At 44.4% G+C, this 14,287-nt stretch overlaps 1 protein-coding gene across 4 annotated transcripts in view; it reads left to right on the top strand.

Annotated features, from left to right (window-relative positions):
* Window positions 1-14,287, top strand: part of BCAS3 (BCAS3 microtubule associated cell migration factor) — a 467,999-nt gene that overhangs the window by 124,681 nt on the left and 329,031 nt on the right. For all 4 annotated transcript variants that reach the window (XM_079955512.1, XM_079955511.1, XM_079955513.1 and 1 more), the window contains exon 14: window positions 146-279. In XM_079955512.1, the coding sequence (XP_079811638.1) occupies window positions 146-279 (134 nt within the window). The remainder of the gene's footprint in view (window positions 1-145; window positions 280-14,287) is intronic.

Below are 14,287 nucleotides of genomic sequence, written 5' to 3'. Positions count from 1 at the left end.
TTTGCACAGAATGCAGGCTAAGAACTTCTTTCTTGGTGTCCGTTCAGATCAGATCCAAAAGTATTTATTTGTTTTGACCACAGATCACAAAAAAGTAACCCCCTGTTCTGAGTCTCTCTGACTCCCCTTGTTTCCTTTCTTCCAGGTATGCTGCTGGTTACGACAGACACGCTGGGCCACGATTTCCATGTTTTCCAAATTTTGACCCACCCATGGTCGTCTTCTCAAAGTGCCGTCCATCACTTGTACACGTTACACCGCGGGGAGACGGAAGCCAAAGTAAGTTGCATAAGAAACCACAAGGCTTTTTATCTGACTTGGCAATTGGAGGAATCAATGTGGGTGTCCTTGGAAATTGCTTGTCTTGCAGTCAAGTCAGAGGAAGGCCATTTAAGATGGATTCATGTGTTTTTCTAACAGATTTGTGAGTGTGTGTGTTTAACAAGATGATAAAATGCGGCTTCGTTTGCACTCTCAAGTCCCACAAACCAACAGTTTGCAAATTATGAGCATTGGGTTTGGTGGGTCAGTGTTAAGAACGGGAGGGAAATTAGATCCAGCTTGCATTTAAAGGTGAACCTACCTCATTCACACTTTGTGAAACAATATGCAAGCCGAACCAATGTCATCCTTTGAAATTTACTCTTCTCCGAATTTTGCAATCCAGTTCACCAGTTAAGTAATACATGCAAAAAAACCCCCATGTATTAGGGTAGAGGTTGCATTTAAATGTATATATTAGTGTAAATAGCATACAAAAGTCCATTATATTAGGGAAAATTGCTATGCAGAAATGTTGGGAGATGTCTGCACTAAAATGTTGAGGAATCTTCATTTTTTTAAAAATTCGCTAACTGACGTGGAAATGTAGAGAACTGGATTTAAGATTGAAAAAAAAAGAAAGAAAAACAGAAGCCAAAATTGTCCATCCTCACTGTCACATGACTGGAATGTCAAACAAGCAAACTGTAATGGCAAAAGGTTAGTGTAGAAGATGCTGGTGCCTCTTCTCTCAGCTGACCTGATTTCAAAATGCTTGTCCAAGGAAGCAATGATTGCCTTGGCACTTCTGGAATGGTACATACCCCTTGGGGAACAGATTATTGCCACCTTTGCAAAGAGCGCTCTTTTAAAATTCTCCAGAGAAACCAATGGATGGTATTGAAATTGTTTTTTGGCTCATTGCTACCATTGTAGGTTGAAATCCTATTACATCATGGGCAGCCAATGTGGTGCCCTCTAGTTAATAATTTAGAATAGACCAGGGATAGCCAGTGTGGTACCTCCAGATGCTTAGATGGACTACAGCTCCCATCAGCCCCAGGCAGCATGGCCAATGATCAGGGATAATGGGAGTTGTAGTCCAATATCTGGTCTACTCAAACTTTTGAATTTGATCGGCATGAGAGAGGGAAAGCAGCACAACCACCTATTTATTGGGAAATGGTGTTTCTTTATTCAGTATTGGAATAAAGCTTATGACATAGTTCAACCTTATTCGTCATGGGAATTATTTGAACGATAGGTATATATGCATTTATTTTCTCTTTAAGACAATTGGATTTAATTTTAGGTAGCTGAAAATTCTCATGGATACAATGGCTTATAACTATTAATTAATGAAACTATTAATTATTAGTTGTTTTAGTAGTTGTTACTTTGTTTTTTATCTGATATGATATGGCAAATAAAGAGTATTACATAATTTCAAAGTTCATTAACAATAAGAAAGATTGCTAGAACCAGCAGCAAATTTAAACACATAGAAGCTAGCAATAGGTCAGTCAAACTAGTGAAAAAATGAAAAATCAACCCATCTTTATTGCGGTCAAAGACCAGACAGAAAGGAGTGGAAAAATGGAAAGGTCTTTAGGGCTTGTTTAAAAATATGAAATGAGGGAGACAAATCAAGTTTTCGTGGGAGTTACAGAAGTTTGGCCACCACTGAACCTGGTAGTCACCAACCTCACTTATTTTAATGCCACAGAGAGCAGGCCTTCTGAGGCCAATCATATGGCCTTGGGAGACTCATAAAGGTGTTGACATTCCTACAAATATGCTGTTGCAAACAGTTCAGAGCTTTTGAAGGTTAAAGCCAGTACGCTGAGCTTGGGACCAGTATTACTGATGCAGAAACAGGCTGGCAGCTTTGTTCTGCACCATCTGAAGGTTGTAGACTGTCTTCAGGTGGAGCTCTTCCTAGAGGAAATTACAGTAGTTTTGGTCCGGAAGCAACTAGTTCGAGCTGGAAAACCAGGCATAAGTGAAGCCCTGCTGGATCAGGACAAAGGCCCATTTAATCCTGCATCCCTTTCTCACACTGGCCAACCAGATGCTCTAGTGAGAAGACATCAGGCGGGAATTGAGTGCAACAGCACACTCCCCGCTTCTGATTCCCAGCAACTGGTGTTCAAAGGTATACTGCCTGTGACAGGGAAGGTAGAGAAAGCTGGTCCTCTAGCTACATATGCCACCTGCATCTTCAGAGATAGTGCCAGGGCCAGGAGAATGCCCAGTGGGCATCCCTAACCAATTAATTGCCAATTAATTGCAAACTTTTGTTGTTTAGTCGTTTAGTTGTGTCTGACTCTTCATGATCCCCTGGACCAGAGCACACCAGGCACTCCTGTCTTCCACTGCCTCCCGCAGTTTGGTTAAACTCATGCTGGTAGCTTCAAGAACACTATCCAACCATCTCGTCCTCGGTCATCCCCTTCTTGTGCCCTCCATCTTTCCCAACATCAGGGGTTTTTTTCCAGGGAGTCTTCTCTTCTCATGAGATGACCAAAGTATTGAAGGATCTGTCCTTCCAAATTGCAAACTAGGTCTGTGGTTTTTCAAGCAACCAACCAACAACACTGTCTTATCTGGATTAAGTTTCAGCTTCTTCAGCCATCCTAAAACTGCTTCCAGCCACCTCTTTAATAGTTTTTTTATCACCCCTTTGGATTGCCAAATGAAGACAGGAGGTGGAGCTATGTGTCACACACATACTGGTGCTACCTGTGCTCAAACCCCCAGATATTTTCTGGAAAAATACCGGTACATTGGGTACCATGAGGGAACCATGTTAACTTTCTCCCAGAATTAATCCTGACCAGTCATCTCATAATGATTAGGATGACGTGGTGTCAGTAAGGTGAGAGAGAGAGAAAAAAAGTCAACTGAGGATGAAGGCAAGCAAAATTCGTGGAGGAGAGGGCTATCGAAGGCTACTAAGCATTATGGCTATGCCCTTCTGCCACAGTTGGAGGCAGCAGTGCTTCTGAATACCAATTCCTGGAAATCACAGGAGGGGAGAGGGCTGTTATACTGAAATCCTGCTTGCTGATTTCCCACAGGGACATCTGGTTGGCCACTGTGAGAACAGGATGCTGGAATAGATGGGCCACCGGCCTGATCCAGCAGGCTCTTCTTGCATTCTTATCTTTTTAAAAGAAGGCAATGTAAGTGAATGAATAGCCTGATGTCATGCAGGCAAGCAAGATGAATTGAGGGTGAGTGCGAGGAAAAGAAGGCAATGTAAGTGAATGGGTGAATATTTTCATAAGGGGTGTTGAAAAACCATCAAGGAAAAGGAAGTGTATTCGACTGTGTTCACAAAAAGCTGTGGATAGTTTTGGCTTGGCTGTAATATATTTAAATGTATGCAATTTAAAGTTGGCTCAGATACCAGGGCAGAGAGTGAACTTTATAGCCATCAAAAGGCCAACAAGGAAAGAAAGGGCAGCTGAGCCACTTTTTAACCAGCCAAGTTGGCACCCTAGTTGGCAAGAGGCGTCTTGCTGGGTTTTACAGGCCCCCCTAACCTCTTGGAAGATGTCTGGCAACGATGCCAAATTGGTGGTTGAGATTGCCAAGGATATCCTATCATTTGGAACGTTTATGTAATTGCACGTATATGTTTTTAGCCTTTGTGTGTAACAAAGTATATCCACTTCAGCGGCCTGGGGGGCTGCAGGGGGAGTAACGTGGTGTCTTGATAATGCCTTGCTCGGCAAAACCACTAGTGTGCTTTGCACTGTGATGTATGGGGAGCTTTGAGGGTGCTCATTCAATGTGCAGCTCCCTAATTCTCAGCACTGGGCATCCCATGGTTCAGAAAGCTTGCTTTATTTTCTCGTGGAAGTGTTTTATGATACATCTATTGTATTGGCCTAAATGCAGCTGCACAAATCTGGCTTGTATAAAACCTGTGTGTGGCTTATGACTGCTCTTTCATAGGCCGAGAAGCCATGATTTAAGATGAGGATCGCCTGCCCTTCTTACCAGGGGGTACCGGCTGCCCAGTGAGCTGTTCTTTGTGAGGCTAATCTAGAGATTGCCCATGTATTTTAGATGGAAAAAAGCAAGAGATCACTGGAGACCTACAATATTTTTTTTCGCTTTCAGTGAGATGTCATGTTAGGGGTGTAGCCTATATTTGCCAGCAGCTTATATTATGTCCAGTACAATTGTGTGTGTACACACGCATACAGAGGTGCTTAATGCAGACTACAGCTGTATGCTGAGCTGATGTGGGACGTGGACATTTATCTGCTTATTTATTCCTCTCTGAACTAACAAGGCTGTGATGATTATCCTCCCTACTTCTGTGTTTTGCAGATCATTCATTCCCTTGCAAAACTCTCTCCCTGTGTGTTTGGTGACTTTCATAGGGGAGGACAAATTATAAGTGGCAAGACTGGCTTACCTTTAAAGAGAAGGTGGCCAAGCGGAATAAAAAAGCTTGGTTGCCCTCAGCAGCTTTCCTTTTGCAGTTTTGAACACAGTACCCCATGTAAATGTGTCACGACCAGGGTTGGAATAGAAATTTAGTTTTGCTTGCATTTGTTTGATTTTGTTCGCATTCTTTTCCAGTCCTACCAGTGAGGATTGAACCTGGGACCTTGTTTGTGCCCAGCAGTTGCTATAACCCCTGAGCTGTGGTTCCCTGCCTGCCTGCCACTTCCCTCCTTCCTCCCCCATGATGCTTTTAAAAACATAAGAACAGCCTGCTGGGTCATGCCAACGGTCCATCTATTCCAGCATCCTGTTCTCACAGTGGCCAGCCAGATACTAGTGGGAAACCTGCAAACAGAATCTGAGCACAACAGCCACTCTCCCCTCCTGTGGATTCCAGCAGTTGGTATTCAGAAGCATTACTCCTCCTGACCATGGAAGCAGAGCATAGCCATTGATAGGTTTTAGCTCTATGAATTTAACCAATCTTCTTTTAAAGCCATCCAAGTTGGTGGCCATCACTGTCTCTTGTGGGACCAAGTTCCATAGTTCAACAGTGAACTGCATCTTTTTCTTTTTCTCCCCTTCCTTCCTTCCTTCCTCCAGTTTCCACCAGGATGCTCTTGATGCTTTTACATCTGTTATCTCAGCATCATGTTTTTAGGTTGCGCACTGCCTCGTTACGTCTTCTGCGAAAGTACAGCTTATAAATATTTCGAATAAAATAATTTGCTGCTGAGCTGGGGAACTCCAGATGCTGCTGAACTACAATTGCCATCAGCCCAAGGTGGCATGGCCAGTGGCCAGGGATAACGGGAGCTGTAGTTCAGCAACATCTGGAGGGTGATAGGGATCCCCCTCCCAATTTGCACAGTAGCTAGGGTGTCTCGACATGCCTCAACCACTGAATGATGAGTTCCGCCCTCAGACCCCACCCACCTTGTATCAAAGTGCTTTGATCCCTTGAAGAGCACTGTTTAAACGCTGGATATTGTTGTTCGGCAGCAGAGGAACACCGTGTTCTGGAGGTACGCCGTCTTCCTTTGTAAACAGATAAAGGTCTGGGTTTTGGCCCGGCTGCACTTGTCTCTTTGATCTTTGTGCATAAACACACATGCGCATACACCAAAAGGCCCGCGAGTCACCTTATCTCAATCCCAAGCAAATAAACGCAGCGATAGCGAGGCGGGCTGGTGGCCAGAAAAACCACTGTGTAATCTTTTTGGCTGTCCGGCCTTTGCTTATTCTGACTCGTAGGCTGTTGTCACAAGCGAGCTCGCCCGAGCCTCGTTAAAACACAGAGGACCATGTAATCATGTTGGCACTACTTTTCCGGGCTGTGCGAGGTTTGTTTTCCCAAATGCAAACTTTGACAAAAGTATGTTTAAGGTTAAGCTTCATGCACCACTCTGGGGTGGCTCCTGTCTCTCCCCTCCCTACTTTTAAAAATAATAATTTTTATTTAAATTATGGGCTGCTTTAGAGGTGTGCACTACACATGGAGGGTGAGCTGGAAGTGGGGTTGGGGAACAAATCCCCTCTCAGTCCTCCTTGTTGTTGTTTAGTCGTTTAGTCGTGTCCGACTCTTCGTGACCCCATGGACCAGAGAACGCCAGGCACTCCTGTCCTCCACTGCCCCCCGCAGCTTGGTCAGACTCATGCTGGTAACCTCGAAAACACTATCCAACCATCTCGTCCTCTGTCGCCCCCTTCTCCTTGTGCCCTCCATCTTTCCCAACATCAGGGTCTTCTCCAGGGAGTCTTCTCTTCTCATGAGGTGGCCAAAGTACTGGAGCCTCAGCTTCACAATCTGTCCTTCCAGTGAGCACTCAGGGCTGATTTCCTTCAGAAAGGAGAGGTTTGATCTTCTTGCAGTCCATGGGACTCTCAAGAGTCTCCTCCAGCACCATAATTCAAAAGCATCAATTCTTCGGCGATCAGCCTTCTTTATGGTCCAGCTCTCACTTCCATACATCACTACTGGGAAAACCATAGCTTTAACTATACGGACCTTTGTTGGCAAGGTGATGTCTCTACTTCTCAAGATGCTGTCTAGGCCTGTCATTGCCCTTCTCCCAAGAAGCAGGCGTCTTTTAATTTCGTGGCTGCTGTCACCATCTGCAGTGATCATGGAGCCCAAGAAAGTAAAATCTCTCACTGCCTCCATTTCTTCCCCTTCTATTTGCCAGGAGGTGATGGGACCAGTAGCCATGATCTTCGTTTTTTTGATGTTGAGCTTCAGACCATATTTTGCACTCTCCTCTTTCACCCTCAATAAAAGGTTCTTTAATTCCTCCTCACTTTCTGCCATCAAGGTTGTGTCATCTGCATATCTGAGGTTGTTGATATTTCTTCCGGCAATCTTAATTCCGGCTAGGGATTCATCCAGCCCAGCCTTTCGCATGATGAATTCTGCATATTAGTTAAATAAGCAGGGAGACAAAATGCAGCCTTGTCGTACTCCTTTCCCAATTTTGAACCAGTCAGTTGTTCCATATCCAGTTCTAACTGTAGCTTCTTGTCCCACATAGAGATTTCTCAGGAGACAGATGAGGTGATCAGACACTCCCATTTCTTTAAGAACTTGCCATAGTTTGCTGTGGTCGACACAGTCAAAGGCTTTTGCATAGTCAATGAAGCAGAAGTAAATGTCTTTCTGGAACTCTCTAGCTTTCTCCATAATCCAGCGCATGTTTGCAATTTGGTCTCTAGTTCCTCTGCCTCTTCTAAATCCAGCTTGCACTTCTGGGAGTTCTCGGTCCACATACTGCTTGAGCCTTCCTTGTAGAATTTTAAGCATAACCTTGCTAGCATGAGAAATTAGTGCAATTGTGCGATAGTTGGAGCATTCTTTGGCACTGCCCTTCTTTGGGATTGGGATGTAGACTGATCTTCTCCAATCTTCTGGCCACTGCTGAGTTTTCCAAACTTGCTGGCATATTGAGTGTAGCACCTTAACAGCATCATCTTTTAAAATTTTAAATAGTTCAGCTGGAATACCATCACTTCCACTGGCCTTGTTATTTGCAGTGCTTTCTAAGGCCCATTTGACTTCACTCTCCAGGATGTCTGGCTCAAGGTCAGCAACCACACTACCTGGGGTATATGAGACATCCGTTTCTTTCTGGTATAATTCCTCTGTGTATTCTTGCCACCTCTTCTTGATGTCTTCTGCTTCTGTTAGGTCCTTTCCACTTTTGTCCTTTATTATGGAAATCTTTGTACGAAATGTTCCTTTCATATCTCCAATTTTCTTGAACAGATCTCTGGTTCTTCCCATTCTATCGCTTTCCTCTATTTCTTTGCATTGCTTGTTTAAGAAGGTCTTCTTGTCTCTCCTTGCTATTCTTTGGAAATCTGCATTCAATTTCCTGTATGTTTCACGATCTCCCTTGCATTTTGCTTGCCTTCTCTCCCCCGCTATTTGTAAGGCCTCATTGGACAGCCACTTTGCTTTCTTGCATTTCCTTTTCATTGGGATGGTTTTTGTTGCTGCCTCCTGTATAATGTTACGAGCCTCCATCCATAGTTCTTCAGGCACTCTGTCCACCAAATCTAAATCCTTAAACCTGTTCCTCACTTCCACTGTGTATTCATAAGGGATTTGACTTAGATTGTATCTTACCGGCCCAGTGGTTTTTCCTACTTTCTTCAGTTTAAGCTTGAATTTTGCTATAAGAAGCTGATGATCTGAGCCACAGTCAGCTCCAGGTCTTGTTTTTGCTGACTGTATAGAGCTTCTCCATCTTTGGCTGCAGAGAATATAATCAATCTGATTTCGATGCTGCCCATCTGGTGATGTCCATGTGTAGAGTCGTCTCTTGTGTTGTTGGAAAAGCGTGTTTGTGATGACCAGCTTGTTCTCTTGACAGAACTCTATTAGCCTTTGCCCTGCTTCGTTTTGATCTCCAAGGCCAAACTTGCCAGTTGTTCCTTTTATCTCTTGACTCCCTACTTTAGCATTCCAATCCCCTATAATGAAAAGAACATCCTTCTTTGGTGTCACTTCTATAAGGTGTTGTAAGTCTTCATAGAATTGGTCAATTTCAGTTTCTTCAGCACCAGTAGTTGGTGCATAAACTTGGATTACTGTGATGTTAAAAGGTCTGCCTTGGATTCGTATTGAGATCATTCTATCATTTTTGAGATTGCATCCCAGTACAGCTTTTGCCACTCTTTTGTTGACTATGAGGGCCACTCCATTTCTTTTACGGGTTTCTTGCCCACAGTAGTAGATATGATGGTCATTCGAACTGAATTCACCCATTCCCGTCCATTTTAGTTCACTGATGCCCAGGATGTCAATATTTATTCTTGCCATCTCATTTTTGACCACCTCCAACTTACCCATGTTCATGGTTCTTACATTCCAGGTTCCTATGCAATATTTTTCTTTACAGCATTGGACTTTCCTTTCGCTTCCAGGCATATCCGCAACTGAGCGTCCTTTCGGCTTTGGCCCAGCCGCTTCATCAGCTCTGGATCTACTTGTACTTGCCCTCCGCTCTTCCCCAGTAGCATGTTGGACGCCTTCCGACCTGAGGGGCTCATCTTCCAGCGTCATAACTTTTATATGCCTGTTGTCTTTGTCCATGGAGTTTTCTTGGCAGGGATACTGGAGTGGCTTGCCAGTTCCTCCTCCAGGTGGATCACGTTTGGTCAAAACTCTCCACTATGACCTGTTCATCTTGGGTGCCCTGCTCGGCATAGTTCATAGCTTCTCTGAGTTCTTCAAGCCCCTTCGCCACGGCAAGGCAGTGATCCATGAAGGGGTCAGTCCTCCTTAGCATTTTCATATTCTGCTGAGCTTGTCTGCCAGTGCAACATGGATATTTATTATTATTTATTTATTGAATTTATATACACCCTATACCTGGAGGTCTCAGGGTGGTTCACATAAAAAGATCACAGTATATATATAAAAATAAAAGCAATAACCCAATAATACCCCCCCCAAAAAGAGTCACATTTTAAAAGGATATGGGATGTTGATCAGGTCAACCAAAGGCCTGGTTAAAAAGGAACGTTCTTGCCTGGCGCCTAAAGGTGTATAATGAAGGTGCCAGGCGAACTTCCCTGGGGAGAGCATTCCGCAGACGGGGAGCCACTGCAGAGAAGGCCCCGTTCTTGTGTGCTTTCACCATAGAGAGGTAGGGATGGAACGACACTTCTGTAACCTCCAAAGGGTATAATGGACAATGGCTGCTTTCAGTTTAATGCATCCTTTTCATTGTTTTTAAATGGAGGAGCAAGATCAGTTTCACTTCACCCACTCTGCCCATCCTGTTGCACCTGTTCTGCCTCTGAACATGTTGAGTATCCACACTCCTAGCTGTGTCCTCCCCAGTGCAACCGACAGAAGTGGCCTTCAAGGTTTTCTCCTGTTATTCCAGGAGTGGGGGAAACATGTTTCAACCTGAGGGCCACATTCCCTTCTGGGCAACCTGTGAGGGCCACATGCCAGAGGTGGGCAGGGCCAGAGGCAGAAGTGGGTGGAGCAAAAATTTACCTTAGTGCACTAGGCTAAAACGCACACATCACTCTCTATCATCCATCCAGGGAAACAAGAGGCATTATCAGAGTTCAAACACACATTCCACCCAGGAAATTGGGCTGGGGAGAAGTTCCCTGTGTGAAACTCTGGGGAAACTGTTGCCAGTCAGTGTAGACAATACTGAGCTGGACTGACAGATGATATGACACTGTACATTCCTAAGACACTTGTGGAAACGTGGAACCCTGGTTCAAGAACCCTTTTGCTGCTGATTTTTCTTATTTTATTTGAGACATTTATATAGTGGTGTACATAAACCACACAGAGAATAAAGCAATTAAAAAATTCATCGCAAACCCAAACCCGAATGCTACCTTAAAATGCTGTTGCACTAAGAAAGTCTTTGTCGTTCTCCTGAAGCGACGATGGTGCCTTTCTTGTCTGGGTTGGGAGTTTGCTCTGGGGTGGCTGTGGTGCGTCTTCAAGGACAGAAAGTTATGCTGGGGTGGAGCTCGGATGAAGCCTCTCGAGTTGCCGGTTTCCTGGTGATGTTGTGACTTTGCAACCCCCCTCCCCTCATCTCTCGCCCCATCCTTAATGCCTTTGGCAAGGCAGCAACTGTGTCTTGGCCACTTTTCCAGTGATGGAGCACCTGCATAATAGCCCTTAGCTCAGTCTCCCCAACCCCGGTCCGATCCTGCAGCCTTCAGACCATCTCTTCTTCCCCTGTGGTATCTCCTTTCTTGTAATTGACATGGGAATAAAACTTTAAACAGCGGTGTCTAAATGTACTCAGTGTTGCATTACTCAATCGGTCTGTGATTACCGAGTGTATGTTTTCACTGATCTTTAACGGAAAAGGTGATTGTGAAATAGGCAGGGCAGGCTGGTCCCAGACACACACCTGCCTGAATCGTAGCTGAGAGAGGGCCTCAAATATCTGAGCCAGCATTTCCCCCAAACTTCTGATCATTGACACAGATGCTATTGTTCTGAATGAAAACAGGAGGTGCTTGCACCTGAAAAATCCTACCGGGGGGAGGAATGGGCTGAACATCTATGGAGTGTTTCACCGAGGCTGAGGTCATCGGCTGATAGCATCACTTTCCATGTAAACCCAATTGTGCCTAATGTCATCTGCAGCCTCAGAAACCATTCTGATACCGTACACCAACAAAATGAGGGCCTAGTTTTCATCTTGAAACAACTTGGATTACATTTTAAGAGGCTGGGAGGCAAGGTCCTAGCACCACACTTTGCAGGCCCACTGTTCAGGGACCCCACAAAGGAATACCAGGGATACCTATTGAAGAAGGAATCTCCTACCTATATCCAGGAGCAAAGAAGCACTGCCACAATCCAGGAGCCTCACCCAGTGGTCTTCAGGGTTTGGGAGGGCAGACCTCTGGTTCTTGGGGCCCTTTAATTTTTACTAGAATATTGATATCCACTAACCTGCACCAAGTGTAAAATAGCGTTTAGAATTAAGGAACCCATACGCTGTTCAGGAATTTATTTCCAGTTCCAGAATTAAATTCACAGACCTATACTACACAAAAATCCACTCCTGGTTTTTCCGCTTAGCTTTCTTCATCTCAGACAGCTAATTTTTTAGGAGAGAGGAAATAAAGGAGCATGGGCTTTCTAACAATAAACAGTAGGAAGTCAGAAAGCCTTGTTGGTCTACTGCAAATTGCCCAGAGATCTCCCAGTAGATCATGATCTGCGTTTTGCTTATCTAGGTATTTTCCTAAATCTACAAACCAGGAAGTTACTTTAGGAATTAGTACTATATGAGCTCATGCTTTATGCTGTCAGTAGCCCAGTGGTGCTGTGGGTTAAACCACAGAGCCTAGGACTTGCCGATCAGAAGGTCGGCGGTTCGAATCCCCGCGACAGGGTGAGCTCCCGTTGCTCAGTCCCTGCTCCTGCCAACCTAGCAGTTCGAAAGCACATCAAAGTGCAAAGTAAAGGAAGGTTAACGGCATTTCCGTGTGCTGCTCTGGTTCGCCAGAAGCAGCTTAGTCATGCTGGCCACATGACCCAGAAGCTGTACGCCGGCTTCCTCGGCCAACAAAGCGAGATGAGCGCTGCAACCGCAGAGTCGACCATGACTGGACCTAATGGTCAGGGGTCCCTTTACCTTTACCTTTACCCCAGCGCAACATATAACCAACTCCCAGAAAACTGTAGCCCATTCACACTGTCCCACAAAATAATGTTTTTGAAATCATGAGTGTAGGTAGCCCATGCATTGATCTCTACAAAGGCCCTGAACAGCTTGGTTCCTGGATATCCTTATATCCCAGCTTGATCCCTAAAATCACCCTGAGGAGCACTTACTTTGCTCCCATGTTACAGAGGCCTGACTTGGACTCAACTAGAAGTCGGGCATTTAGTGTCACCAATCCCATGCTGGAAACACTCTTGCAGCAGATATTTGGCAAGTATTCTTGCTTTTGACTTTCAGGCGTCTCTTGAAGGCCTCTTTGTGACCTTCATGGGCTGGATTTCTTTTACTTTTTCCAATGGTGTTTTATGTTTTAACAGTGTACAGTGCCCTGACATTTTATGATATGGTGGTATTGAAATACTGTTATAAATAATAAATAAAAACGACAAGCCTTTGCAAACAATATTCTTGATGGTAATACAATGCATCTGGCCCTGGGGGAGATTTGAGACCCAGCCAGGAATCTAGGCAGGTGGTGTGGTTCTGGGGCAGGAATGTCCTGATCTTTGGCTCCTTAGGATCATTAATAAGTGTGGAGATCTGGTGAAGGTTCCTGCTCTCCTCGGTGCTCATAAGAAGAGCTTGCTGGATCAGGCCAATGGTCCCTCTAGTCTAGATTTGCTCCATACACTTTCCCATCAGCAAAACCTCAGTATAGGGTGTCTTTTAGGGATATTGAAGGCATGGGAGTAAGTTTACTTAATACAGTTTGTTAAATTATCCCATGCCTTGAATTCAGCAAATACTCAGAAGGAAAAATCATCCTGACTACTTGCTTCCCCCCCAATAAAATTGCAAGGCTTGCTATGAAAAGAGCAAGTTTCATCTCAGTCTATTTGTTTACTATCTAAGCTTGTAAACTCTTTCAGGCTAGAGATCTTTTTATTTTTTGCTCATGTTCTCCGTAAGCATGTATAATGATGGGGATACATTTGGCCTTATCTTGGTGGCAGAGCACATGCTTTGCATGCAGAAGGTCTCAGATTGAAACCTCAGTGTCTCTAGGTAGGACTAGGAAAGACCCTGCCTGAAACCCTGGAGAGCTGCTGCCAGTCACTGTGGACAGTACTGAGCTAAATGATCCAGTGGTTTGAGTTGGTATAAGGTGACTCTCTGTGTTCCTACACAAAGTGTGGCACCTATATAAATAACACTTTATATCTTTACTAAAAATGGTGCATACATTTTAGAAGCTATGCCCCAAACAACAATGCCCCAGCAACAATGTTCAAGGGTTGGGCCATGGGCTCTGGTTCTGTTCCGCTGAATAAAAACCCAAGGGGTGTGTTTACGGACATCAGTTTTGCCGCCCCAGATCCTGAGCTGTGCCTGGGCTTGTAGAGCTATCGCTGGGTAAACTGACCCTTTGATCGCTGTGTTATCGGAAGCTGATGTCCCCAGAGTGATTAACAAATCAGAGAAGGGGATGAAATTCCATGCCCAGTGCTTTTTGTGCTACTGCTCCTCGGGTTTGTTTCTGAAAATGGGACCCTCTCTTTCCATCTCAGCATGGGCGAGTTTGTGCCACCTCTAGATGCAAAAATACTTGGCGAAATTGGAGATAGGCTGAATTTTTAAGATGTGGCGTGGAGGGAACAAGCAGAGAGAGGCAGAGTGGTGCCTGCTAGGGATGAACAAATCTGTCAATTTGGATTTCTTTCAGTTTCTCATGTTTCTAGTCTGACACATTTCTGTGTCAGTTTTCCATTAAAGAAAAAAAGTCCTTATGAGAATTGATCAGCATTTTAGGGTGCATTTCTTCCAATGTACATATGTTTGTATGCAATTTTGCCTAATATATTGCATTTCTATCTATTGTTTACACAAATATGCACATT

The sequence above is a fragment of the Podarcis cretensis genome (genome assembly GCF_951804945.1).
Source record: "Podarcis cretensis genome assembly, chromosome: 15".
NCBI classification, from domain to species: Eukaryota; Metazoa; Chordata; class Lepidosauria; order Squamata; family Lacertidae; genus Podarcis; species Podarcis cretensis.
Note: the sequence above shows the minus strand (reverse complement) of the source record. Positions and strands in the feature narration are given on the sequence as shown.